Source organism: Acomys minous, assembly GCF_964271855.1.
Source record: "Acomys minous genome assembly, chromosome: 8".
Taxonomy (NCBI): Eukaryota; Metazoa; Chordata; class Mammalia; order Rodentia; family Muridae; genus Acomys; species Acomys minous.
The window spans coordinates 80911677-80937806 of NC_140489.1; the positions used below are offsets into that span (position 1 = coordinate 80911677).

At 39.6% G+C, this 26130-nt stretch overlaps 1 protein-coding gene across 3 annotated transcripts in view; it reads right to left on the reverse strand.

The window, feature by feature from the left end:
* Positions 1-26130, reverse strand: part of COG5 (component of oligomeric golgi complex 5) — a 300644-nt gene that overhangs the window by 160691 nt on the left and 113823 nt on the right. For all 3 annotated transcript variants that reach the window (XM_084791836.1, XM_084791834.1, XM_084791835.1), the window contains one exon: positions 5772-5902. In XM_084791836.1, coding sequence (XP_084647962.1) covers positions 5772-5902 — 131 coding nt within the window. The remainder of the gene's footprint in view (positions 1-5771; positions 5903-26130) is intronic.

The following is a 26130-nucleotide window of genomic DNA, read 5'->3' on the forward strand; positions in this document are numbered from 1 at the left end:
CAAATTGGTTATCTGCATTTTCTAGTTTGAAATAAAAATTAGTTTGAGGTGCAGCGGGTGCGGGTCTGCATGGCGGGCATGGGGTGCGGGGCCGTGGAGTTCGAAAGATGAGGGCCTAGATGCACTCTGAGGAGAATGGCTGTGCTGGAGAGCTATGCAGAAATGTTTACCCCCAAGAGCGGCCTGATTGGGAGGAAACACTTAGCGCAATGTATTAGAAATACTCAAGCTGAGATCATCAAAGATGATGTCGATCGCACACTGAGTCTGATCCGTGGAACAGCAGTGACTGCACAGCCACCAAAGGACCATACTGAGAGCTCCAAAACAGTGCTGGTGATTCCCAGAAAGAAAGAAATTCTGTCATGTGGATCGTCCATACCCTCCCACCTCAGGACCATGGGACCACCCTCAGGTGAGCTCCCAGGGACCCCTGGCCGCCACTTTTCAGGTTGCATCCTAGCACAGTGTGGGCCAAGTAGATGCTGTTCTAATCAAGCCCAAGGACTGCACCACCCACACCACAGGCCTCACAGACCTCCTTCATGGGCCAGGGCCATGCTCAGTGCCGAGCGCTGGATCCTGCAGAGGTGGATACTAGGGGTAGCACCGAGGTGGGACCCATGACAGATGGAGCACACAATGGAACCAGAGACTCAGAGACTTGGGAGGCACGAATCAACAGAGTCACAAGTTCCCGGGGACAAGAAACTGAGCTCAGCCAACATCAATAGATTCTGCAAGCTACTCAATGAAGACTTTGAAGAGTCTCCACTTGCCACCTGTTTAATGGCCCACAAGACCCAGTACCCACAGGAGTAGGAGGCCATCCAGGCCTTGACAGCCACAATCTGGCGAACTGATCAGGAGCAGGAGAGCTGGCCCTGAGGACATGGAAGCAGGAGAGCTGACCCTGAGGACACAAGAACAGGAGATCTAGCCCTTAGGAAGCAGGAGCAGGTGAGCCAGCCCTGGAGACATGGGAGCCTGAGAGCTGGCCCTGCCTTGAGGACACAGGAGCAGGCACTGCACTGAGGACATGGGAGCGGGTGAGATGGCCCTGTCCTGATGACATGGAGTGGGTGAGCCTTCCCTGCCCTAATGACATGGGAGCAGGAGAGCGAGCACTACCCTGAGGACATAGGAGCGGGAGAGCAGGTCCTGCCCTGAGAACACGGGAGCAAGTAAGCCAGCCCTGCCCTGATGACACGAGAGTGGGTGAGTTGGCCCTGCCCTGAGGATATGGGAGCAGGAGAGTGGACCTTGCCCTGAAGACACAGGAGCAAGTCAGCCAGCCCTGCCCTGATGACATGGGAGGAGATGAGCTGGCCTTGCCCTGAGGACATAGGAGGGGGTGAGCTGGCCCTGCCCTGAAGACATGGGACCAGGAGAGCTATCCCTCCCCTGATGACACAGGAGCTGGAGAGCGGGTCCTGCCCTGAGGACACAGGAGCAGGTAAGCCAGCTCTGCCCTGAGGACAAGGGAGTGGACCCTGATCCAGGGCTCTGAGTGAACCTCACCCCAACATCTACCGCATGTATGACCTCCTAGAACACATGAAGGGGCCGGGCCTGCAGATTCAAAGATTAAGGATCTCCTTGACACATGGCAACAATGGAATATCCAACATCAGTCCCAGTGAGGATCCAGTAACAATAGTGTAGGCCTCCAACCAGACCCATGACTCGTAGCAATGAACATTTGAAAGTAAACATATGTGGACAGAAGGCTATAATATGTGATACATTACAGCTTCTGTGACAAGATTTTTGTTGTCTGTCTTATTTTACTGGGGGGAAGAGAGAGATTTTTGGTGCATGATGTGTAAATCATAGACATTCAATAAAAGTATTTAAAAATCTCTCTCAACATCAAAATAATTTTTTTCATTTTTTTAGTTTGAAAGAACTGCTAGATAACCTGTACCTTTTTTCTTCCTTTTTTATTATTATATTTCTTTTTTAACATATACATTTATATTATTACACATAAATAAAATAAACTACATACCGCAAGAAGAATCACAAAACAATCAGGAATTATATAAATGTTACATTCACAGTGATTTGGCTATTTGTATTTGGCAAACTTGAAGTAAACATCTTTCCTATCTTGTTGAGTCTAAAATTCTGAATGAAAATTAGTATCTATCATATCTCATCTTTATTAAATTAAAACATCTCCCTGGGCATATACCCTAAAGATGGTCCATCATACAATCTGCATTTTTAATAAAGTTATTTCGGATAATAAAGTATAACAGGGCCCAAACCTTAGTACAACTCACTCTATGATGGAAGTGCCATTCAAGCTATAAAACTCAGCACGCAGGAAAACAAGACCTAAGCCACCAAAGCCCACAGTTCTGGAAAGTCTCTAATGTACTAACCTTGCTTTTTGGCTTCTGCAGTTCTGCTTCTGCCTAACTGTTCTTGTTTACTGAAGTATGTGAAACTAGGACATGTTTGGTTTTTTTAGTTTTTTGGGTTTTTTTGTTGTTGTTGTTTTGTTTTATTTTTTGTTCTAATGCTTACAAGCTCATCTTGAGAAAGGCTCAGTGCTACAATCAGATCCCTAGGACCCAGTGTACTCACTAACTGGCAAGCTAATAAAGACTTTCTATTGGCTTAAGCCTGTGTCTGAGCAGTCTTCTCTGGTGAATACTCCACAACTAAAGGAATGACTATTGTCTTAGTCCCGTCCTTTTGCTGGGAGGTGGGCAGCAGAACTAGGCAGCTTATGAACAACAGAAAGTTTATTTCCAACAGTTCTTTTAGCTGGAAGGTCTAAATCAGTGGCTCTCAACCTTCTGAATGCTATGACCCTTTAATATAGTTCCTCATGTTGTGGTAACACCCAATCATAAAATTATTTTCATTGCTAACTCACAGTTGTTAATTTTGCTGTGATGAATCATATAACAATGCAAATATCTGTGTTTTCTGGTGGTCTTAAGCATTCCCTGTGAAAAGGTTGTTCGACCCTCAAAGGGGTCACGACTCACAGGTTGAGAACCTCTAGTCTAAATGAAGGTGCAGCAGATGGGAATGTGGGGAGGGTGCACCTTCTGTGATACAAGTATGTCTTTTTACTGTAATCCTAAGTGATAAAAGGTATAGGAGAGAACACTCCAAGAAGTCAAGACAGGATAAGAGAGCACACTCGACGCAGTTAAGGCTGAAATAGGAAACTGCACTCCAAAATGTCAAGGGTGGGATAAGACTGCATCGCAGGAAGTGAAGGCCAGGGTAAGAGAAAGGTCTCCCTAAAGTGTGCGCTGGGGATAACGATAACAGAATGCTGCTCTTATGAAGCTAGAAAGGATTGAGAAAGCTTTGTCCATGAAGTGAAGGGTGGGAGGAGCAACAGGGGAGCACTGACAAGGATTCTGCCCACAATACTTAATTGCTTTCTTGAGGTCTCACCCCCTAATATCATCACCACCATAGAACAGCATTGTTGGATGAGCTCGGGTCCTGGACTGAATAAAAACTAGGAAGAGATCAGAGTCCCTGCATTATCTGCCTCTGCGTTCCAACTGGATGCAGCCCCTTCATGCTCCTGCTGCCATAAGAGCCCAGGTACAAACCACGATAAGCTTTCCACCTTAATTTGCTTTTTGTCAGGTACTTAGCATTGCAAGAGAAAAACACTACACATACTACAATTTTTCAAAAATTCTTTGTTTATTGAACATCTATTCAAGTTCTGAATCTATAAGTAACTGAATAATATACTATTTCACAAATGCAGCAGTATTTCAGAGCTAAAGTACTAAAATTTTTTGGTCAATGCTTAAACCAAATATTTACTATAAAGGTAAATTTGATGATGCAATCGATAAAAAGTGTACCAAGTGTTCTAATAAAAAAGGAGAGATGACACAAAGGCCTCAGTGATGGGAGGAAGATGCGATGTTGTGATATGTAAAATTAGAAGAAAGCTTGCAGGACTGAAAAGCAGAGAACATGGGAGAGCAGCATAAAGTATACATGTTTGAATGCTGATGAAAAGACTTAGTAAATAAAAGGTAATGATGGCACAAGAGAGGAAATAATAGGACGGAGGGAGGGAGGGAGGAGAGACAGAGATGGAGATGGAGTGGAGACAGAGACAGAGACAGACAGACACTAGGCCTCCGTCCCTCCACCTCCCACCTGCAGATCAGGATGTAGCTCTCAGCTACTGCTCCTGCACTATGCCTGCCTGCTGCCATGCTTCCTTCCATGATGAAAATGGATTACTTGTGAAACTGTATGCCAGTCCTCAACTAAATGTTTTCTTTGATAAGAGTTGCTGTGACCATGGTGTTACCTCACAGCAATAGAACAGTGACTAAGACAGGGGAAGATTAGTGAGAATGGAAAAATCTAAAGTAGCAACTCAGAACTTGAAAATTTAGGTTGGTTGGTAAGTACCAACTCTGGAGAAATACTGAGAAAATTAGGATTACATTAGGAGTTAGCCATCACATGGAAGTTTCTCAAAGAAATGCTTGTCCTACATAAATTCCCTTTTCAAAAAAGGAACTGATCAAGAATTAAGCATCTTCCCTAGGGTCCTCCATGTTACTTAGCTTTGTTAGGTCTGTGTATTGTAGTGTGGCTATCCTGTATTATGTGGTGAATAGCCACTTATAAGTGCACATATCCCATGCGTGTCTTTGTGAGTCTGGGCTACCTTACATCACAGCAGATGGGAGGCTGAGACAGGAGGCTTAGGAGCCTAGGCCAGTCTGGGATTCTGTCTTAAAAGAAAAATAAAATAAAATAAAATAAACAGAAACAATTAGCACCATTCATATGAAAGTAGCTGTTTGATCACTAACTCAAGTTTTAGTTTCTGAGACAGTCTCTTGCTGTTTAATTCTGGCTAGCTCAGAAGTATGCCCAGGCTCAACTCAAACTCAGCAACCTCCAGCCTTGCCCTTCTAACTACTGGATTAAAGGCTTAACAATTGTAAAGAGTTCTTATAGCACATTAGTTTCTCTTCTTACTTGGGAGAAACTTTAGTTTCTTTACTGTTGGAAGAGGAAAGCCTGAAGGTTGACGTATGCAAAAGACACAGCCCAAATTACTACATCTCCAACACAAGCCCTACACCAAGAACTGGGGAAAATCACAGAGCAGGATGCAGAAAGAGTCTAAGAGCCAGACAACCCAGTGACCTAGATAGAATCTTAGAGACATGACAGAGCAGCTGCACCCATGGACCCTCAACAACACTTCTGTCCAAGCAAGACCTGCATAGTGACAATGCCAGTGGATATGCCAATAGGGAAATGGGAAATTGAGTATGGCCCCACTCCCAAATGAACAGCTACAGACAACCAATGGCTGTTGAGAATGGAGAATTGATTTTTTTCCCCCAGGGATTAGCTCCCAACAGGTTATCCAATTCCAAATGCCCAGCACTAAATTCATACACACAAAAACAACATTAAATGGACTCAGAAAGGTTTGAGTAGGATCTTATGGAGTGTGTGTGTGTGTGTGTGTGTGTGTGTGTGTGTGTGAGAGAGAGAGAGAGAGAGAGAGAGAGAGAGAGAGAGAGAGAGAGAGAGACATAAAAATGTATTTTACATATGTTATACCATAGAAACCTTGGTGTATTTCAGAATTAAACACATAAAGGTATATTGTTTCCCTTTGATGAAATATGCTCTAGTCTGCAACACAGTTCCTTCATGATAAAATCCAGCTATCTATTACTTTTAAATCCAAAGTCCAGTACACATCTGTATCCCAACAGATCCTTCAAGTGTGTTACCTGGGTCTCCACACCTTGCTCCAGCAGGCGCTTAGCTTGACTTTCCACCTCAAGTCGAGCTCTTGCAATAAAGAGCAGATCATTTTCTATCACTTCTATTCCAGAAAGATCTATTCCTTGAGAAAGATAATCTGTTAAAAAAAATACAATTTAATAGTCAATATTAAATAAAACCTAAGGAATCAAAACAACGTGTATAACTTCTTCAAAACTACTATGGATTTGCTGTTCAACACAGTTCTTTCTTTCTCTCTCTCTCCTCTCCTCTTCCCTCCTCTCCTCTCCTCCCCTCCCCTCCCTCCTCTCTCTCTTCCCTCCCTTTCCTCCCCTTCCCTCTCCCTCTCCCATTCCCTCTCTCCCCCCTTTTCTCAACAAGAGATCTCTGTGCAGCCCTGGATGTCCCAGAACTCACTATGTAGAGCAGGCTGCCCTGGAATTCACAGACATCTGCCTGCCTCTGCTTCCCCAGCACCACCAGCACCCAAATCCTTCTTAAAACCTATATTCTAAAATATAACAATTCCCAAACATCTTCTATTTAATAATGTATCCAGAGAGTTGAATGTTCCAAGTAAAACATATCAGTAGCAAAAATACTACAAGTTCAAAACAAAGTCAACAGATTAAAGAGTTTCTTTTTTCCACAAAAGATCTTTCCCTATGCAAGCCAGTACGGCATAGAACTCACTATGGTAGCCCAGGCTGGCCTCAAACCTGCAGTCATTTCCCTGCCTCACAAATGCTGGGGCTAAGTGTCTGTGCAGCAGCCCCAGATTCTATTTTAATTTAAGTAAATATCCTGATAGTCGCAGAAACTTCTCAAACTCCACCTGTGCTTTCAAAAAGTATTCTGTAATAGCAAAGCATTTGGAATGAACATTTCTAGAGAAATGGTTAATAATTCACAAATAAACCTTAGTATTTGTCATTAATGTGATTGTACCGACATGAACATTATGTTACCAAATGAAAAAAATAGAGAAAATTCATTATAGACAAACTTTCACAATAAGAATTACTGCAAGATTACAGGGGCAGGTGAGAGAGCTCAGCCACTCACGCGTTTACTGTCACAATGCCTATCCTCACACACAAAGCTGGGAGTGTATGATAGCACCTACTTGTAATCCCAGCATGGCAGAGGCAAGACAGGGATATCCCTAGAGTTCCCTAGCTAGAAAAGTCTGGCCAAAACAAAAGTCCCAGGTCTCAGTGAGAGATCTAGTCTCAAAAGTCAAGAAGGACACCCAAGGTTAACCTGCACAGGTACACTCAAATGTATGTGTATACTTTACACAGGAGTGCATGGACACACTAAAGATATTTTGGTAGGCTGAGCATGGCTCAGGACTTTCAACTCCATACTCAGGACTCTGCAGTAAAGACACTGCAAGTTCCAGGACAACTTAGGCTTCAGAGCAAGAGTCTGTCTCAAAAGAACAAAGAACAAGCAAACAGGAGGAAGAGGAAGAGGAGGGGCGGAGAGGGAAGAGACGGTGGTCCTCATGGTTCTACAGTTGCCTCTCTGTGTTCAGAGTTTAGATAATTTTAAAAATTATGTGATTCTTTGTATTTTTCTTACTACTGAAATTTTCTAAAATAAAAGGTTTAATTAGTTTAGATACAATTCTACAATTCTTTAATATTTTTCAAGGCAAATTCTCTCTCCCTCCCTCCCCTCTCCCCTCCTTCCTTTTCCCCTTTTTTGAAAGAAGGTCTCACTATGTAATCCAGGCTAGCCTGGAGCTCCCTATTTAAACCAGACTGGCCTTCAACTCATACTGATCCACCTGCCTCTGCTTTCCAAGGGCTAAGATTAAAAAAAGGTATGTGTTACCACACTCAGTCCCTCAAGGTATTATTTCTAAAAGATTACATTTAATTAGATAAATGACTTCATTCTGCCAGTTAATAGAATACATTTTCACTTAATTAAAATTTTGTCTTCAGTCTTATTAAAACATATCCTAGCATTAAATACCTTCACAGCATACTTCAGTCAGGTTATAATATAACAACCAGGTCAAACTACATTAAAGCATCCAATTCAATCCGATCCAATCTGATGAATGAACACTGTACAGTTAGTTACACACCAGGAAAAAAAGTGGAATATATAGTACATTGTAATTCAACCACATTGTGTCCTTTTTTTTTCTTTTCTTTTTGGGGTTTTGTTTTGTATGATCTGTGCCCTCAGCCCCCATCTCCCACCACAGACATACAGACACAGACACACATGAGGAGAGAGAGAGGGGGGGGGGGGAGGGAGGGAGGGAGATACACAAACAGGGTTCTTTGCAGACCAGGCTGGCTTCGAACTCACAGAGTTCTGCCTGCCTCTGTCTCCCAGTGTGCTGGTATTAAAGGCGGAACCACCAAGCCTGGCCACCATGTGTTCTTTTTCAATGTGTAGATCCAAAAGAACATAGTAAGGCTTACTACAGTTAAAAAACAAAACAAAACTGAAAATATCTTCAAATCATTTGAACTTAATTTTGCCTAGAACTTACTTACTAGGTAATTACAAATGCTACACTCGTGGAGCATCAGAAAGTTTTGAATGCAAAATGCCAACAATACATTTGCATGCGCTAAACCCTTTGTAAACTACCACCAAAATAAAAACAAAATAATGAATGTCAAAATGTGTTATATACTATTCTGTTCAGTAGATTTAGTATGAATTTTAACATTTAGGACATAAAATCTCTTGTTCACTGGTTAGCTGAATGCTGAATATGTAACCCAGGATCTTTCGCATCCTTTCACAGCATCTGTCGTTGAGCTATATTCCTAGTTCTAAAAGTTTTCATTTAAAATTTAATTTTCAAAGAGTTCTGAAAGAGAGTTTTAGATTCAAAAGGCAGGTAATATTACTTCTCCAATTTGCTAACTTAAAATATAAGCAAAGTTTATACAGATTTTAGCTAAGTTAGTATAATGATAGTACTAAATGGTAACATTCTAAATTTAGTAAGAAAGTAAACAAATTAAAACATATGAAATGCCAAACTTTCTCCTTTTTATTAATTTATTCAGATTACATCTCAATTTTTATCCTGTTCCTTGTCTCTTCCTCTTTCTCCCTCCCTCTTTCACCCTGTTCCCATCCCCTAGGTCTGTGACAGAAGAGGACCTCCTCCCCCACCATATCGTCACAGCCAATTAAGTCTCTTCTTAGTACTCTTTCTCTGAGTGCTACTAGGCCTCCCCACCAAGGGAAAGTGGTCAAATATGAGGCACCAGCGTTCATGTCATAGTCAGTCCCCACTCTCCACATGACTGTGGATAATATCCTGTCCCTTGGCTAGATCTGAGTAGGGTTTCAATATTAACTGCATGTATTGTCCTTGGTTGGTGCAGTAGTTTGAGCAGACCCCTCTGGGTCCAGATCTGCCTGTCATGATGTTCTTGTGGGTTTCTAGGACCCTCTGGATCCTTCTATTTCCCTATTCTCCCTTACTTCTCTCACATAGAGTCCTAGTAGGAGGTCCTCGTACCTATCCCAATCTCCTGGTAAGTGAAGACTTTCAGGGGACATCCATGTTGGGCTACTGTCCAATTATAAGTGAGTATATACCATGTGATTCCTTCTGCTTCTGGGTCAACTCACTCAATATGATCATTTCTAGTTCCATCCATTTGCCCACAAATTTCAGTATTTTCTTGTTTTTAAAAGCTGAGTAGTATTCCATAGTGTAAATGTACCACAGTTTCTTTATCCATTCTTTGACTGAGGGACATTTAGGTTGTTTCCAGATTCTGGCTATTACGAATAAGGCTGCTATGAACATGGTCGAGCACATGTCCTTGTTGTGTGGTGGAGCACCTTGTGGGAATATTCCAAGGAGTGGTATAGCTGGGTCTTGAAGTAGCCCTATTCCCAGTATTCTATGCTCCCAATACAAGGACACCCAAACTTTCTAATTGTAGGTTGAAGGTGCAGTGAAATCAAAGAAGTGGACCACTCCATGAGTAGAAAGAACTCATATTTGGGAGTCAGACTGCCAAGGCTATCTGTGAGGGTGAGAGGGGTTAAAATGGTGGGAAAGCGAGCAGGTTGTATATGACATCAGGGTGGGGACTTTGATCTGATACAGGTTGTTTTTATTGACAAGATGCTCTTGCATGAGGTAGCTGACACAAGCACTGGCACGCGGAGGCCACTTTTGGATTTAACAGAAATATGCCAGCATTGCTAACAATCAGACCATTCAATCTTACTAAATGAAGAACATACAAACAAAATCTAAACTCACACTCGCTGAATTTCCTCCTGTGTTACAATGCAGAAAATTAAATTGATCTACTTGGGTCGTAGATGTATCTTTAACATCTTCTTAGAAGTGAAAAATAATACTAGTGCTTTTAGCAGAAAAAGATGTTATCTACTTTTATTTAAATTGAGAAAATCAATAAATTACAAAGATATTCAACTAACAGGTCATGCGGAGACAGTAAGAGTAGCTAGTAATAATGGACATAATACCTTTTGTCAAATACTAGCCAATTTGTTTCAAGGATTGCTGCATTTGGTACCTCACAGGTTGCCTAGTTTCTTTGTATTCTTTAGCTTTCGATCTAAACCAGAACTCAAAAAAAGGGTAAAGATAAGGTAACTAGACTAATAAAATTCTACATTTTAAATCAGCAATTTCACAACTATTGATAAAATAATATTAAAAAGAAAAGTGAATACATCTTGGCATATAGTAATTATCACAGTGTTAATTATAAGATTTACATACCTATGTATGTCTAAAGCATCATGTACAGGTGATACATGTATGCATATTTGCAAGGACATATGTGAACACTAAATCAGCAAAAGAAACTTTGAAAAACAATTGGGGTTATCATAATCATGTTCCAAACAAGTATCTCTATGACCAAATTATTCCATTGGTAGGCATGTAACATGTGTATACGTGTGTGCATGCGTGTGTGTGTGTGTGTGTGTGCGTGTGCGTGTGCGTGTGTGTGTGTACCAGCAGACATGTACAGGAATGTTCAGTGTAGCATTATTGAGAATGAAGTTGAAAACCTACACCATCAACACAACAAATAAATAAAAGCATAATTTAGTCATTAAAAATAGTGTTATAGATGAAGTATTTGCTTAAAAATAAAATATATTTTATAGCACCTTAAAAATAGATAAATAACAGGTATATGTTTATCAGTATCAATGGGTCGACATAAAGATTTCAAAAATTAACTATATCAAGGTTTGATGCAAAGGGTTTGAACAAATTAACAATATATTAAGTGACACCCAAGAATCTCAAAAGAAGCAGAGGTGTGACACAATGTGTTTCTAGTACGAAGTTCATAATAAATAGTATTTGTTAATTACTCATTTAAAAAGAGTTTTGGCATTTTAATACTTTTCCTTTTAAATATTATGGCATTATTAGATAAGTACATTCAAGTTATTAGAACTATATTTCATGCTCAAAACCCAAAGGGTTCCTTACAAGAGAAGGTTCAATGCAAAGATATTAACTGCCAACTACATAAAGCCTTTATAAATACCATGCTCATCAAGAAATTTTCTGAAGTCATGGAGATATAAAAAAAGAAATAAAGAAAAAAAGAAAGAAAGAAAGAAAGAAAAAAGAAATTACATAACACCATAATACAGAGGCAACCACTGAGAAGCGGATGAGGAAATTTGCACGGATATGACTGAATTCCCAAATTCTCAACCAGCACCAAAATAGAACAAAGCCTCCCCTGGGTGTTTATATGAGAAAAAGCAGAGGAATAAAAAACTGACAGAGACTGGGCAGCTGGCTATAGTCACCAATCAACAAAAGTTGCTTCCTCCTACACATTTACTTTCCAAAGAGCACCATTCAAATGTGTGCCTCAGAGAAAGCACAAGTGCTCATCGGATGCCCTAAAACACAGAACATATAGACTGAGCACTCTCTTCCAAAGTTAACCTCTTTTTCAACCTCCCTAGGCATTAATTTGTCCTTGCTTTGTTTGACATTACACATATTTACTTAAATATTTTTTATTTTTTATTATTTTTATTTTTTACATATACATTTATATTATTATACATAGATACAATAAACTACATTGTTTGTATTTGGTAACCTTGAAGATCACACATTTACATTTGATGGCAGTTTTGGCTGGAGACTTAGCATACACTCCACCACAGAGCTGTCTCCATCTTTATACATAAAATGTTAAGTATTCAGGATTGTTTCTGTGAAAAGATTACAAAGATGGAATTGTTTGTTTCCCAGAGGAACCATTAAAGCAATACCCATTCAAAGAAGCACTTTTAAGTGATCTGACACTTTTACAAATAAATATCCTTCAAAAAATAAAAAACTATCAGATTCCATATATTTTTGTTTCTAATAGATGAGATCCATGTCTAGCCACATACAACACGAAACCACCACTGTTTAAAAACTGCATATGCTGGCCTAATAAAATATGTTTATAATAATCTGATACAAACTTTAAGTGATGACGCTAAATGATTATTAATCACATTTCGTCTTGAGTATGATAGATAAATTTGGTTTCCTTTGTTTATATCACTTTTTCTCAATTATAACTGCTTATTGCATAAGATTTGATTATTTCCTTCCTCTCCTGGTGTCCTCTAACCCATCTGATTCTTCTTGCCTCGTCTTCTGAGGCCATGCGATGCCTATAAACCATCATTTCACAGTCTTCCTCCTCACTGTCCTGTTTTAATATTCTTCCTGTCTCCTGCTCTAAAGGTCCCTGAGCTCTGGAGAAGGTGATATGGGTGACCTGTTTATGAATGAGAACTCAAGAGTCACTTGCTCTCAGCAACTTGACCAGGCATGAGGCTTTCCATTATCTACCATTTACCATAAAGAAAACTTCTTGGATCAGGGCCAAAGTCTGTACATATTTAGAAGGCAATTTTACAAGGTATCCATTTAGCAAAATAGAAGTAGTAGGTTCATCCTTAATGCCTATGACCTCTCAGGCCATAGGTCTCTGACCAGGTCATAACAAAATTTCTAATTGCTACCAATCAAAAACAGCTAATTTAGTGTTAGAAGAAAGCATAGTAAGAATAATTGTAGTAAATAAAATATTTGAAGTATTACTGTCACTCCACCTGTGGTTGCATCTTGTGCAGAAGGCATAAGACTGGAGATCAGCTCAGAAGGCCCACCACCTCCAGTAGCTGATAGAATGCTTACTGCATGAAGAAGATTCATTTTCTTCAGTGGGGTAACCACCAGTAAGTTGCCATGCTCTGGCAAAAATTCTCTGGCCCATGCTCATGCAAGCAACCTTAATTAAACTAGGGGAATCACAAAAAACAAAACACAAAACAGTATGTGTAATTATATATATAATACATAAAAACAAGAGCAGGGTTTTTCTGTTTCTTTCTCTCTTTCTCTCTCTTTTTTGTGTGTGTTTGTGTTTTTCAAGACAGGGTTTCTCTATGTAGCCTTGGCTGTCCTGGACTGACTTTGTAGACCAGGCTGGCCTTGAACTCAGAGATCCACCTGCCTCTGCCTCCCTGAGTGCTAGGATTACAGGGCATGCACTACCAACAGGCTGGATTTCTTTTTAGGAAAAGACAGAATTAAGCAGAAGTGGGTGGAAGATCATGAAGGCAATAGAGATAAAAGAACACCAAAAGACATTATAAACAAGCTGAAATTGTCCAAGAATTTTGAAGAAGGGTATCAACACCAAAACATAAAATTCATATTATCTAACAGGTAAATAACAAAAGATAATAAATAAGTTCGTTAAGAATACCAACAAGCCAATGCATGAAAACATATTAAATTTTTATTATAATTTTTAACATTGACCTTTATGTAAACTGAAACAGTAAATATCCAATGAAATATTTAAAATCTTCCCTTAAATTTTTTTCTTGGACTTGGTATAAATTCCAGAGCCTTAACTCATGCTAGTTAAACTATCTATTACTGAGCTTCATTCTCAGCAACAAAATATCTTTTAACTAAAAGTTAATTCTTAGTTTTATAAAGGTAAATCCTTTGAGAGACAGAATATGAATAAGGGAGTGTTCAATTAAAAATTAAACATCTGGGCTTTAATACTAGTTGATTGTATGACCAAATAAAAATCACTACCCTTTCTGAGACTCTAAAAGTGAAGAATAAAATATCTATGTTCACAAGATGGCTGCATGGCTACTGAGATATATGAATGAAGTATGCAAACTTCAGTGGGTAAAGCACCCACATAAGCATGAGGACCTGCGTTCAGATCCCTCAGTCCTAGATTAATAAAGCTGTAGCCAGTGGCACACATCTATGAACCCAACACTCTTGCACAAAGAGCCAGGAAGTAGAGACAGCCAAATCCCCAGAAACCACAGATCAACTAGCTAGGTAAGGGAAATGTCCAGGACAGCCAGGGCTCTGTTACACTAAGAAACGCTGTCTCAAAAAAACAAAACAAAACAATAACAACAGCAAAAACCACTAAAATATCAAAAGAAAACTATTATTTTCTTTTTTTATTTTATTAATTTATTCAGATTACAACTAAATTGTTATCCCATCACTTGTACTCTCCCGTTCCTCCCTCCCCCACTTTCACCCTATTCCCCTCCCCTAGGTCTATGACCGAGGGGGACCTCCTCCCCCACTTTATGGTCATAGGCTATCAAGTCTCATCTTGGTAGCCTGCTTTTCTTTCTTTGAGTGCCACCAGGCCTCCCCACCAAGGGGAGGTGGTCAAATATGGAGCACCAGAGTTCATGTCAGAGTCAGTCCTCCCCGCTCTCCACATAGCTGTGGAGAGTGTCCTGACCATTGGGTAGATCAGAGTAGGGGTTCGATGTTTACTATTGTATTGTCCTTGGTTAGTGCTGTAGTTCAACTTCATATGGAAAAACAAAAAACCCAGAACAGCAAAAACAGTCCTATACAATAAAAGATCCTCAGGAGGAATCTCCATACCTGATCTCAAGCTGTACTATATAGAGCAATAATAATTAAAACAGCATGGTACTGGCACAGCAATAGGCTGATGATCAATGGAATCGAATTGAAGACCCAGAAATGAATCCACACAAATATGGTCATTTGATTTTTGACAAAGAAGCCAAATCTATTCAATGGAAAAAGGATAGCATATTCAACAAATGGTGCTGGTCTAACTGGATGGCTACATGTGGAAAAATGCAATTGGACCCATATTTGTCACCATGCACAAAACTCAAGTCCAAGCGGATTAAAGACCTCAACATAAAACCAGAGACATTAAATCAGTTAGAGGAAAAAGTGGGGAAGAGCCTGGAACATATTGGCACAGGAGACAACTTCCTGAACAGAACACCAACAGCCCAGGCCTAAGGTCAACAATTAATAAATGGGACTTCATGAGGCTGAGAAAACTACTGTTTTCAAAATGGGGTATTAATTGCTACTTCTTGGCATTCTGATGAAATTTAGAAGGAAAAGGATCCTGAAGAAGAGATAAACATAGGCTAAATTTTGTTCTTTTGCAGTTAATTCTTAATTGATATACTACATAAACTATGCAGAGAATAGCTCGAGGCTTAAGTAAACTCTATCTGACTCCTCCTATTTCAAGTCTAAAGTACTTCTCAGGGAATGTCCAATCTCCCTGTTCTTCAAAGCTTTGGAGAAACGTAGCATCAAAAGCCTGCTCTTTTTTTTCTGCCTCACTCAGGGTGAAAGAAAAATTCTCTTCATTAAAATGGGTGGTAGTTTTCCTTCCTGCTTCTTACTGTGTCTGCTTTCGGCTAGCACCCACAGACACTCATCATGCAGAAGAAGCCAGGGCAGCCCAGTAGAAAGACACTCTATCTGCAGCCTTCCTTAGAGCACACTTTCTCCTTTCTTCCTGATTTTCTAATAACTATCATGTTGCATACGTGAGCTAGTTTACAAACATGGGCTTATGTAAAAATCTCCTTTTCCCTTTCCAGCACTTTATTTGGTATTTCTATCAGCCATGCCAGAAATACCAGTCACTATCAATCCTTTCATGCACTAGATAAAATCAGCCAAAAATAATAGTTTAAAAATGGGAACAATGCTACTGGGAGTAGCAGCACATTCTCATAATCCCACATGTTGAGGTGGCCGAGATATTCAAAAGTAAATTCAAGGTCAACCTGAAGAATTTAACAAGACCCCCATCTAAAAACATCCTGAAAGGTCGGGAACTACTGCGCATCACCTTTCTCCCTTGGGACTTCTCACTATTCAAAACTAACAGTCTTGGAAAAGACAGATTAGCTGAGTCTTGCTTGCTACCCCTAAACCACTTCTGATGAATCCAATGACTGGACTGGTTTGTTTTCTTTTGTTTAGGGAAAGTTTTGTATTGCTTTTTGTTTGATAAAAAAAAAACACCTTTTCACTGTTGTCCATGAAGTGAGAATAATAATAATTATTATTATTATTATTATTATAACAATATTATTATTATTGTTATTATTATTATTCCAGATTCTAACAAATAAAACACACACAGTTAATAACAAGACAACCAATGAGATACAACAATCATTAAAAAAGATTTCAGTTTAAATGAATTAAAAAGAGGGTCAATAAACAAATTATAAAGATACAAATAAAATGAAATGTAGGTCAGTGGCTCTCTGGGGAAGGAGGGGACTCTGGAGAAACTTTGGGGAGTGATAAATATGTTTAGCTTGAATGTGTTAAGGCTTTGTTTCCCAGGCATTCAAATAACATTCCAATGTATCAAGTTGTATACTTTAAACAAGGGAGGTATTGCATATCAATTATACGCCAATAAAACTATTTTTAAGCAATAGTATTTGCAACACAAAGGCATCAAACAAAGCCTCAGGGCTTACTGAACCATTTTCTTCTTCACTATAATTATGTATTATGCAAAGAGAATCTGCATGACTTTGATTTCCTTTGTCAAATAGCCTTTTAAACATCTACCTAAACTGTCCATACACAATAGACATCAGCCCTACATTCACATTACAACTTTGTTGGCAAATCAGAAAAGATAATTATAAACCAGGCAGCCTCTTTACAAAAAAAAAAAAAAATAAGTTGAACAATAAACATTAGAAGGTTTTCTTCACAAAGCACTAAAAGCAATGCCAAAACTCTTTTTATATGTTTTTTGTTTTGCTGTCATTTTTTTAAAATAGGGCCAGGCTATATTATCTAGGCTAGCCTTAATTACTGGGCTCAAATACTGCTCTGGACTCTGAGTCTTAGAACTACAGGTGAGCACCCAGTACCCGGCTTAATTACAAACCATGGGTATTTTAAAAATTGCTTCTCACAGGTTTTAGTGATTAAAAAAAAAAAGTATTCCTTAATGAAAACTGACTCAGTGTCTTAGCTGCTATTATAATGAATTAACCTAGAAAATTCTCACTTAAGCGGAAGATATAGCAGGTTTATTTAAACAACACTCCTCAAAATATTCCTTAGGCATAATAAAATCTATTCAACACATGGTAGTGCCACCTTTAGCTCTTCTACCTTGGATTTCATAAGCTCTATAGTAGGACTATCACCTACAGGACTTGGGAAATAAACTGATTGCATTACTCAGACATCAATAAAATACAGTACAAAAAGACAGAAAATCCTTATCAATCCACTGTTGGTAGTTTGTTTATTCCTTTAGGAACCAGGTTTAATGAATCTAATTTCCATTGTAAAAGCACTCAACATAGCAATACAGTAAAGCATGAGAAAGAGACATAACAGCCTCCTATCATAAGAAAACTATTTATACAAATATACAGAATCCTTGAGTATAAAGTAACTTCCAGCTGCACTCATTTCCTGATCTCTTGCTCTATATCTGAATTTTACAAAAAAGACAAGAAATATTATATACTTATATGGAACATATATGTCCACTGTTCATACTGACTCCTTAAAATTTGAAAGTCCTAGTCTATAAACATTAAGGGATTAGAGTTAAATCTGCGAATATTTACCCCTAATATGTACATTATATATGGAATACATTCACGTGAGAAGGTTAGCAGAGCCACACACAACTAGTTACTAGAAATAAAAGCAATAATAAACACTTATGAGGCTGTTATGTTATATGCTGAATTGTAACGTCAAACTTGCTATGAGGTTCTACTCTAGAACCTCAGAATGTCACCTTTTTCAGAAACAGTCATTTCAAATGTAGGTTAAGATGAGGCTCCGCTCTAGTGTCACTGGTACACATGAAGAATTCTATGTGAAGATAAAGGCAGAGACTGGGCTCAGGCTTCTACAATCCAAGAGACTCCAGGGATGGACAGTAAAGCACCACAAACTAGGAAGGAGGGTCAGTGAACAATTTCCAACTTCTGTCCTTCACAACTCAGAGACAACACTACTTCTGTTTTTCCCGCCACCAATATAATTTACTATAGTAATTCTAGAAAACTAATATATTAAGGAGCCAGAAACCATTATAAGAACCTCTGCGTGTTTGTGTTTTTTTTGGTTTGTTAGTTTGTCTAGTTGTTTGGGTTTTGGGTTTTTGTTTTTGTTTTTGAGACAGAATTTCTCTGTGTAGCCTGGCTGTCCTGGACTTGCTTTGTAGACCAGGATGACCACCAACTCACTGTGATCCACCTGCCTCTGCCTCTCGGAGTGCTGGGATCACAGGTACATACCACCACGCCAGCTCTGTGTTTTTCATGTAATAGAGTGACTACAGGGAGTTAGTTTTATCTACTCACTCCACTTTACAGATGAAAGTGAATGACAAAAGAATTCCCATTATTACGTAGTGAAGACAAGAAATACTAGTTGCATTATTCTAGGCTGCTATCATAAAATAACCTAGATAAATTAAAAACAAGCAAACAAGAGGCATCAAAGATTTCTCATAGCTCTGGAAGTAGACCCTTTAAGACCAGGTTACCAGTATGACTGGACTCTAATGAGGGCCCTTCTCCATTTTTCAGACTTGTATTGTGACACGAGGACAGGAAAGCTACCCCCAAATCACTTTAAGGAACATTAATCCCATTTGTGAGATTGACTGCCAAAACCTCACTTCCTACAACCACATGGAAAAATTACGATTTCAGCCTATAAGTCTGAGTCAGAACCAACACAAACATTGACTCAACTGCAGACATTAGATGACCCCAGGGTAGTTGTCCGTTTCCAAAATCTGGGCCATCCTTAACACCGTTATCTGACTCTGCCCATCTAAAACTTTGTTCCCATCACACACTCGTCAGATATTTCAGTGAACTCTTTCTACTTACAATAGCTATGTCACAGGCATGTGGTCTCGAGTAGGAACCCTGATGGTAAGTAAGGAACCTCAGCCTGGAGAAAAGGAACTGCCTACAGAACTGAGCTGCAGCCACCACTTACGACAAACACCAAGAGCTTTCCCACCTCTGCTTACTACGTGCAGCTTCAATATGGAGGCAGCCACACATGCCTGTCTACAATCTCATATGATGAGCACTTTAAGCGAAACAACAGGACACAAAATCAACGATAAAAATCAATAGTTATTCTACTAATCAATAATGAACATACTTAGAGAAAAAATTAGGAAATTTTGCAATATCGCCAAATGAATAAATAAAATAAAAATGTTCAAATAGTAATAAACTTAACAAAGGAGGTAAAAGACCTCTAGACTGAAAACTGTAAATCACTGAACAAGGAAACTAAAAAGACATTAGAAGATGGGAAAGTTCCCCTACTCATTGATAGGAAGGATTAATGCTGTAAAAAAGGCTGTATTACCCAAAGAGATAAACAACCTCAGTGGAATACCCAGCAAAATTTCAATGTAATCTTTTACAAAAATTTAACACCTCCTTAAGTGGGAGAACAAAAGCCCCCAGACAGTCAAAGCAATCCTGAGGAAAAAGAGCAGCACCAGCACTATCATAACTTCTATGCTACAGAGCCATAGGATCAAAAATAGCAAGGTTCTGGTGTGGGCGCACACACACACACACACACACACACACACACACACACACACGACATCTACACCAATGGAATAGGATATGAGACAAAAAAATAAAACTATGCAACTACAGCCACATGATTTTTGAGCAAGATGCCAAAAACATACAATGGAGAAAAGACAGCCTCTCCAACAAATGGTACTAAGAAAACTGCATAACCATATATAAAGAAATGAAACTAGAGTCTCATTTCTTATAATATATAAAACTCAAGGTGGACCAACAACCTTCATGTAAGACTTTGAAACTGCTAAAGAAAAATACTTTAGATACAGGCATGAAGAAGGATTTTCTGAAAAGTGCTCCCACATCCAGAAATGGGATGACCTAAAATTTAAAAGCTTCTGCACAGAAACAAAAGCCACTAACCGGGCAAAGAGCTCACAAGAACCAGTAATACAACTGACAAACAACCAATATCTAGGAAGAAGAACTTTTTAAATAAACAAAAATAATCTACTCAATGAACAGTTCTCATAAAAGTAAGTATAACTGGTCAATAAACATATGAAAAACATCTTCCTTGCCCAGGAGGGAAATTCAAATCAAAACTACCCTGAGATTCTGTCTCCCCCTAATCAGAACAGCTATCATCAGGACAAGGCAAATGCTATTGAGATCAGGGATAAAGGAACCATTATATACTGGTAGGAATATATACTAGTCCAGTCACTATGGAATTTAATATAAATGTTCCTTTAAAAACTAAAACTAGAACTCCCATGTGATCCAGCTAGACCACTCCTAGGAAACCTAAGGGGGAAAAAGCCGTTTTTTTCATGGCCGAAAGGAGGCAAGGAACAACAGAAAAGGGACAAAGTACCTTTAAAGGGAACATCTCTCCAGTGACCTACTTCCTCCAGCTAGGCTGAGCTTCCAAGAGTTTCCATTCCCTTTCCAAAAATGCCATCAAATGAGGAAGCATCCAATAAATCAGCCCACTGCTGAAGGTAGAGCATGGAAGGTTCACTCCTTCTCAGTGACTGGATGCACCAGCTGGCGACACAGCCTGATACTTCATATGTAAACCATCACAGTAAGGAAAGAAACTGTTGAAGACAGCCCTAAAAAGTAGGCCTATGACTCTGCTCAGGAGTAGCTCAGCTTCTTGTGGCTTTATCACTCACAACCATACACTATGAATTTACAACCTCAGATCCAATCCCCCCTACAGCCCCATGAATTCCATTAGTCACACATCATCTTAGGTGTCTAAAAAGCACCACACTTAATATTCTCACAATGAATTGTTATTTCTCTAAAAATGCTGCTTTTCATTGGATCCACTTTATATGAATAACAATAATCATGTACAAATCATCTAACTGCCACACCAAGAAATCCCATAATGTCCCTGAGAACAGAAATCTAGCTGTTGTGCCTGAGTGCTTAGTAAGGCAGTATTCAGAATATAGTACTTCAAAAGGTATTTGTTTGTATGACTAGATTACCAGAAGACTGATTTTGCTAAGGCTTAATTCTGGACTCTTCAGCAGAACTTAGCACAGCAATAAGCACATCTAGCAGCTGAGACCGCCTAGTTTCTTATCTTCCTCCTACAAGAAGATGCTGAGAGAGGTATCGGTTATAACCAAAAGATGAGTATGTGGACTTTGTTCCAGTTTCCTGACCTGCAACTGTGTGGTTAATCTTTACTATCAACCTAACTGGATTAAGAATCACCTAATAAACAAGCCTGTGGATGTGGCTGGGAGTGTGTTCTCAGCACCACACAAGGAAGACCATCTTCCTGAAGGCAGCAGCACTACTCCATGGGTTAGGGCCCTAGAATAAACGGAGAAGAGAGGGACACCAGTATTCACTTGCCTGCTTCACCATGAGAGTGCAATGTTGCCAGCTGCCTTAAGCTCCTGACACCATGTCTTCTCCATCACGATGGCCTATGTCCTAAAACTGAGAGTCAAAATAAACCTGTAGAGGAATTTTAATCCAGCAACATGGCTTCTCTGGTACAGCTTTTATCTCATCCCATCATCTGAGGAAATAAAAACATTTACATAAACCCTATTACCTTCATTCGCTTCTTGTCAAATATTTTGCCACAGAAACAAGAAATGTAATGAATGCAAATTCCTAGAACTTTCAGAATCTATAGTGATACCAATAACTTGTGGGGCTAGGACTGTAGCTCAATATGAGAGCATATGCTTCATGTGTGTGAGGCCCTGAATTCAATCTCCAACACATAACTAAGTAGATATCAATACAGCTACAGATAGGTTTTGCTTGCATGCTAATAAAAATTAGTGGTTGAGAGTCCATAGATATTAATAGCTACATGAGGTGCTGGTTTCTAGAAAAGGTCAGAATATTGGAGTGTTCAATCCCATCCCACCATCAGGACAAGGAAGAAATGCTACAGATTCAGCTAATCACTAGTGACAATCAAATTAGTCAACTTTGGCTGCACAAAAGAACCTCCATCAAAACCTCTTATCAACATAGTTCAGAAAACCTGTAAGTTGCTAAGTACTTCAGGTGCTGAATGACACCACTGAAGCAGACATGGAAACTCTGTAGCCTTTCCCTCTTATGCAGCAATGTGCAGTGCTGACACTGGCTGTTTTTGAGTTGGACCCATTGAAACAAGCACTCTCTTGAATTAAGTACATCATTCAGATTATGAAATCTGAAAGGGGGGTTGTCAGAGCCCCTGAAATCTACTTCTGGTTCCGTAGAAGTATTATTAATTTTCAATAAGTGACTGACTCTCAAGTGGGGAAGAGTCTAGTGGAACATCAGCATTCATTTGTGAGTTAACTCAAAGTACACAGTATCAGAATTTGACTGAACTGCAAGACAGTGATCTGGTGTCAAAAGCTGGCAAAGTGAGTAGAAAAGTAGGAAGAAAATATAGTAGTAGTATTCATTAATTAGCATCCGCCCACCCATCTACCTACCTACACACACACACACACACAGTGAGTAGAATATATATTTAGGACTATGACTATGATAGAGGAATCTAGAACTGGTTTCATTAAATTGCAGTCTTCCAATACAGAATTAGAGAGAAATTTACTATGCAAATACTTCACTAGAAGCAAGTTCTTATGTTTTAAAAGAGCTATTTCTTTAAGTTATTTGGGTGTTTGGTTTGCATGTATGTCTTCACACCTGAAAAGGACATCCCATGGGACTAGTTATAGATGACAGTTGAAGCCACCATGTTGGTGCTGGGAGTTGAACTCAGGGTCTCTGGAATCGCAGCAGGGCTCTTAACCAGAGCCATTTCTCCAGCCCTTGGAAGCAAGCTCAGATTTGCAATAAAGAAAGCTAGCCAGATGTTAGCAACTGAGATATCTTTGCCTCTAAGGAGAACAAAAGATTTATCCAAAGAAAACTGAAGACTCCCAAGATGTTTCAGAATGTTCTATCTTCCCTGGATATTTGGAACAACCATCTTTTTTGTGTGCACAGTTTTACATGGGTCTTCCATGTTAAGTATGCTACTGAGTGGGATCTCTGTTAGTGGCTGACTACCACAACAACCATTGTGCCTGTTCTCCACAGTGATTTTTCCTCAAGATTCCAGGAGGTAGTCTCTAAGTAAGTCCATCTTGATTGGTTAATCTCGCCCTTGACTTCATCTCTCATCTTGAAAAACAGAAGATGTTTCTAAATTCTAGCCTTTCCAGATTCCACAGGGAGGTGTGCTTCTTGGATTCTCCCTTCTAACTATCTCTGTTTACACTTCCTGTACTTTAATATATCCATAACTGTTTTCCATACTGTGTTAGTTTTGTCGTTTCTGCCACTTTCTTCCTGCAGCATCGTGTTAGTCAACATAAGGAGTAGGAGGAATGGAGGTATATATTAAATCCTATGGTACAGCTCACCATCAATCCAGATCTGAAATGTTGGTCAAAAAAGAATACCATCATCACCTTCTAACTCAGATTCTTGTGTCTTCACATCTGTAATCAGTGCCCACGGGGCAATGGGACCCCTTACCTTTCAATCCTCAGTTCAAGATGTGCCAAACTGTAAATGACTTATCTTCTTAGCCTTCAGCTTACAAGTTGTATGTCCTGTGGCATGTAATTCAACCATGTGTGCTAAATTTTAATAACTAATGCTAGAAAATCTTTCCCTACTGCCCAAAGTTATTTACTTCACTTCAACACTTTAATCAGTGGTGGTCTGTTTACTTAACTTTTAAAATGAAAATACTCTGGTCAGCAAGATGGCAGAATAGGAAGTCACTGGTTCGTTTCATCTCACAATAAGAATTCTGACTTTCATAATGTTCTTCTTGTAGGTTTCTAGGACCCTCTGGATCCGGATCTGGACCCAGGGGCCCTGCGCAAACTATGGCACCAGGCAAGGACAACATGCAGTAAACTTTGAACCCTTACCCAGATCTGGCCAATGGACAGGACATTCTTCACAGTTGAGTGGAGAGTGGGGTCTGATTTTCACACGAACTCTGGTGCCCCATATTTGACGACATCCCCTGGATAGGGAGGCCTGGTGGCACTCAGAGGAAGGATAGCAGGCTACCAAGAAGAGGCTTGATACCCTATGAGCATATACAGTGGGAAGAGGTCCCCCTCATTCACAGTCATAGGGGAGGGGAGTAAGAGGAAATGGGAGGGAGTGAGGAATGGGAGGATACAAGGGATGGGAAAACAACTGAGATGTAATATGAATAAATTAATAAAATATATTAAAAATAAGAATTCTGACTTTACCTACACACACACACACACACACACACACACACACATACACACATACACACACACACACACATGAATTCTGCCCTTATCTATGTCACAGCAGAACCAGAAACCTAAGTTTCTCTGGTGCAGCCTTGGGTTTCAGGTAAAAGGCCCCATGGAGCCCAAAACACCGTGAAGTTTGTTTAGCCTGCAGTCGTCCCAGTGACAGAGCTAATAAACAGGCTCCTAAACTTAAATCAGAAAAATGACCCTCTCTCCCCCAAAGAGTCGGCCAATGTGGCTTGGAGCCTACAATGAAAACCACTTGCCAAAAGGTTCAAAAGAAATCATACATACTGAAATATACCTGTTTGGCCACCAACATTGATCCTGACAGTAAACTTAAAAACTACCCTGTAATTAAGCTTCAAAAAGCCTCAGATGAGACCCAAACTTAGAACTGCTTGCTCAAGGATTCAGAAGAGTCGTTTGTAGCTTAAAGCCTAGGAATTTGATGACCTGAATCTCTGTAAAGGGGACCTACAGTAAGGGTACTGTGTACCTATACAGGGGACTGCTACAAAAGATGCCCCCCACATAAGCTGGCAGGGCAATCTTGCCAGCCTCTATCCCACAGCAGAACCAGAGGGACTTGAGCTGTCATACCTGACCAGATACTGCTAGGAGGCACGTTTGTCTGGGCCACTGTGATAGGTTTCTGGGCTCAGATTCCTGGCCAGCTTTTTTATATAACCCAGTGACTCTCCTTAGATCTTTCTAGGATCTACTCATGTAGATGCACAGTTCTGATCTTAGCAGTCCTATGGCAAACCTGGTCTTAGGGGCACCACAGATTTCTGGATAGGGTCACTGGGGCTAAACTGTAAAGTCTGAGAGAATAAACATCCAGTTTTTCAACATGGAGAAAGTGATACACACCCATAAGTGTCAAGATCTATAAAGATTTACAATTTCACCAAACTTACAGTACCAATGCTAGTAACCCAAAGAGCTGGAAATATATGATTTGTCAGATAAAGGAATTTAAAATATCTGTGCAAAACAAGTTCTGTGAGTTCCAATAAAATAAATGAGCCAGAGGTCAGAAAAATAAAATAAAATAAAATAAATCTAAAGAAACTTTGAAGCTAAAAAAACAAAAACAAAACAAAACAACAACAAAAAAACAATGAACAACAATGTATCACTATGAACAAACTATCTGACAGGAACAACATGAAAGATTTTACTTGGCTCAAAAGTTCAGAGGAGTCTGTCCATTTTGCCCAAAATGTCTGGTAGATTTCACAGCAGAGCATACTACTCATGCACGATCAGCCAGGAAGCAGGACGCAGGCCAGAGCCAGAAGAGGGAATAAGACCTTCAAAGTCCATTCTTAGTAATCTACTCCTGTCAGCAAAGCCCAGTCTCCTAAAGGCTCCACAGCCTTCAAAATAGCTCTACAAGCTGGGAACAAAGCAACAAAAACGATGAGCAAGCAAGGGACATTTTAGATTCAAACCATAACAGAAATCAGTAGTAGAACTGACCAAACAGAAGGCTCAGTCAGGGAAGGTAGAGAAAAGAAGCGATATTAAACCACAAAGGCCAAAGGCAGATGCCGAAGCACAGGGGCACAGAAGCCAGTAACAAGCAAGGAAACTCTTAACACACCTGGCAAAACTC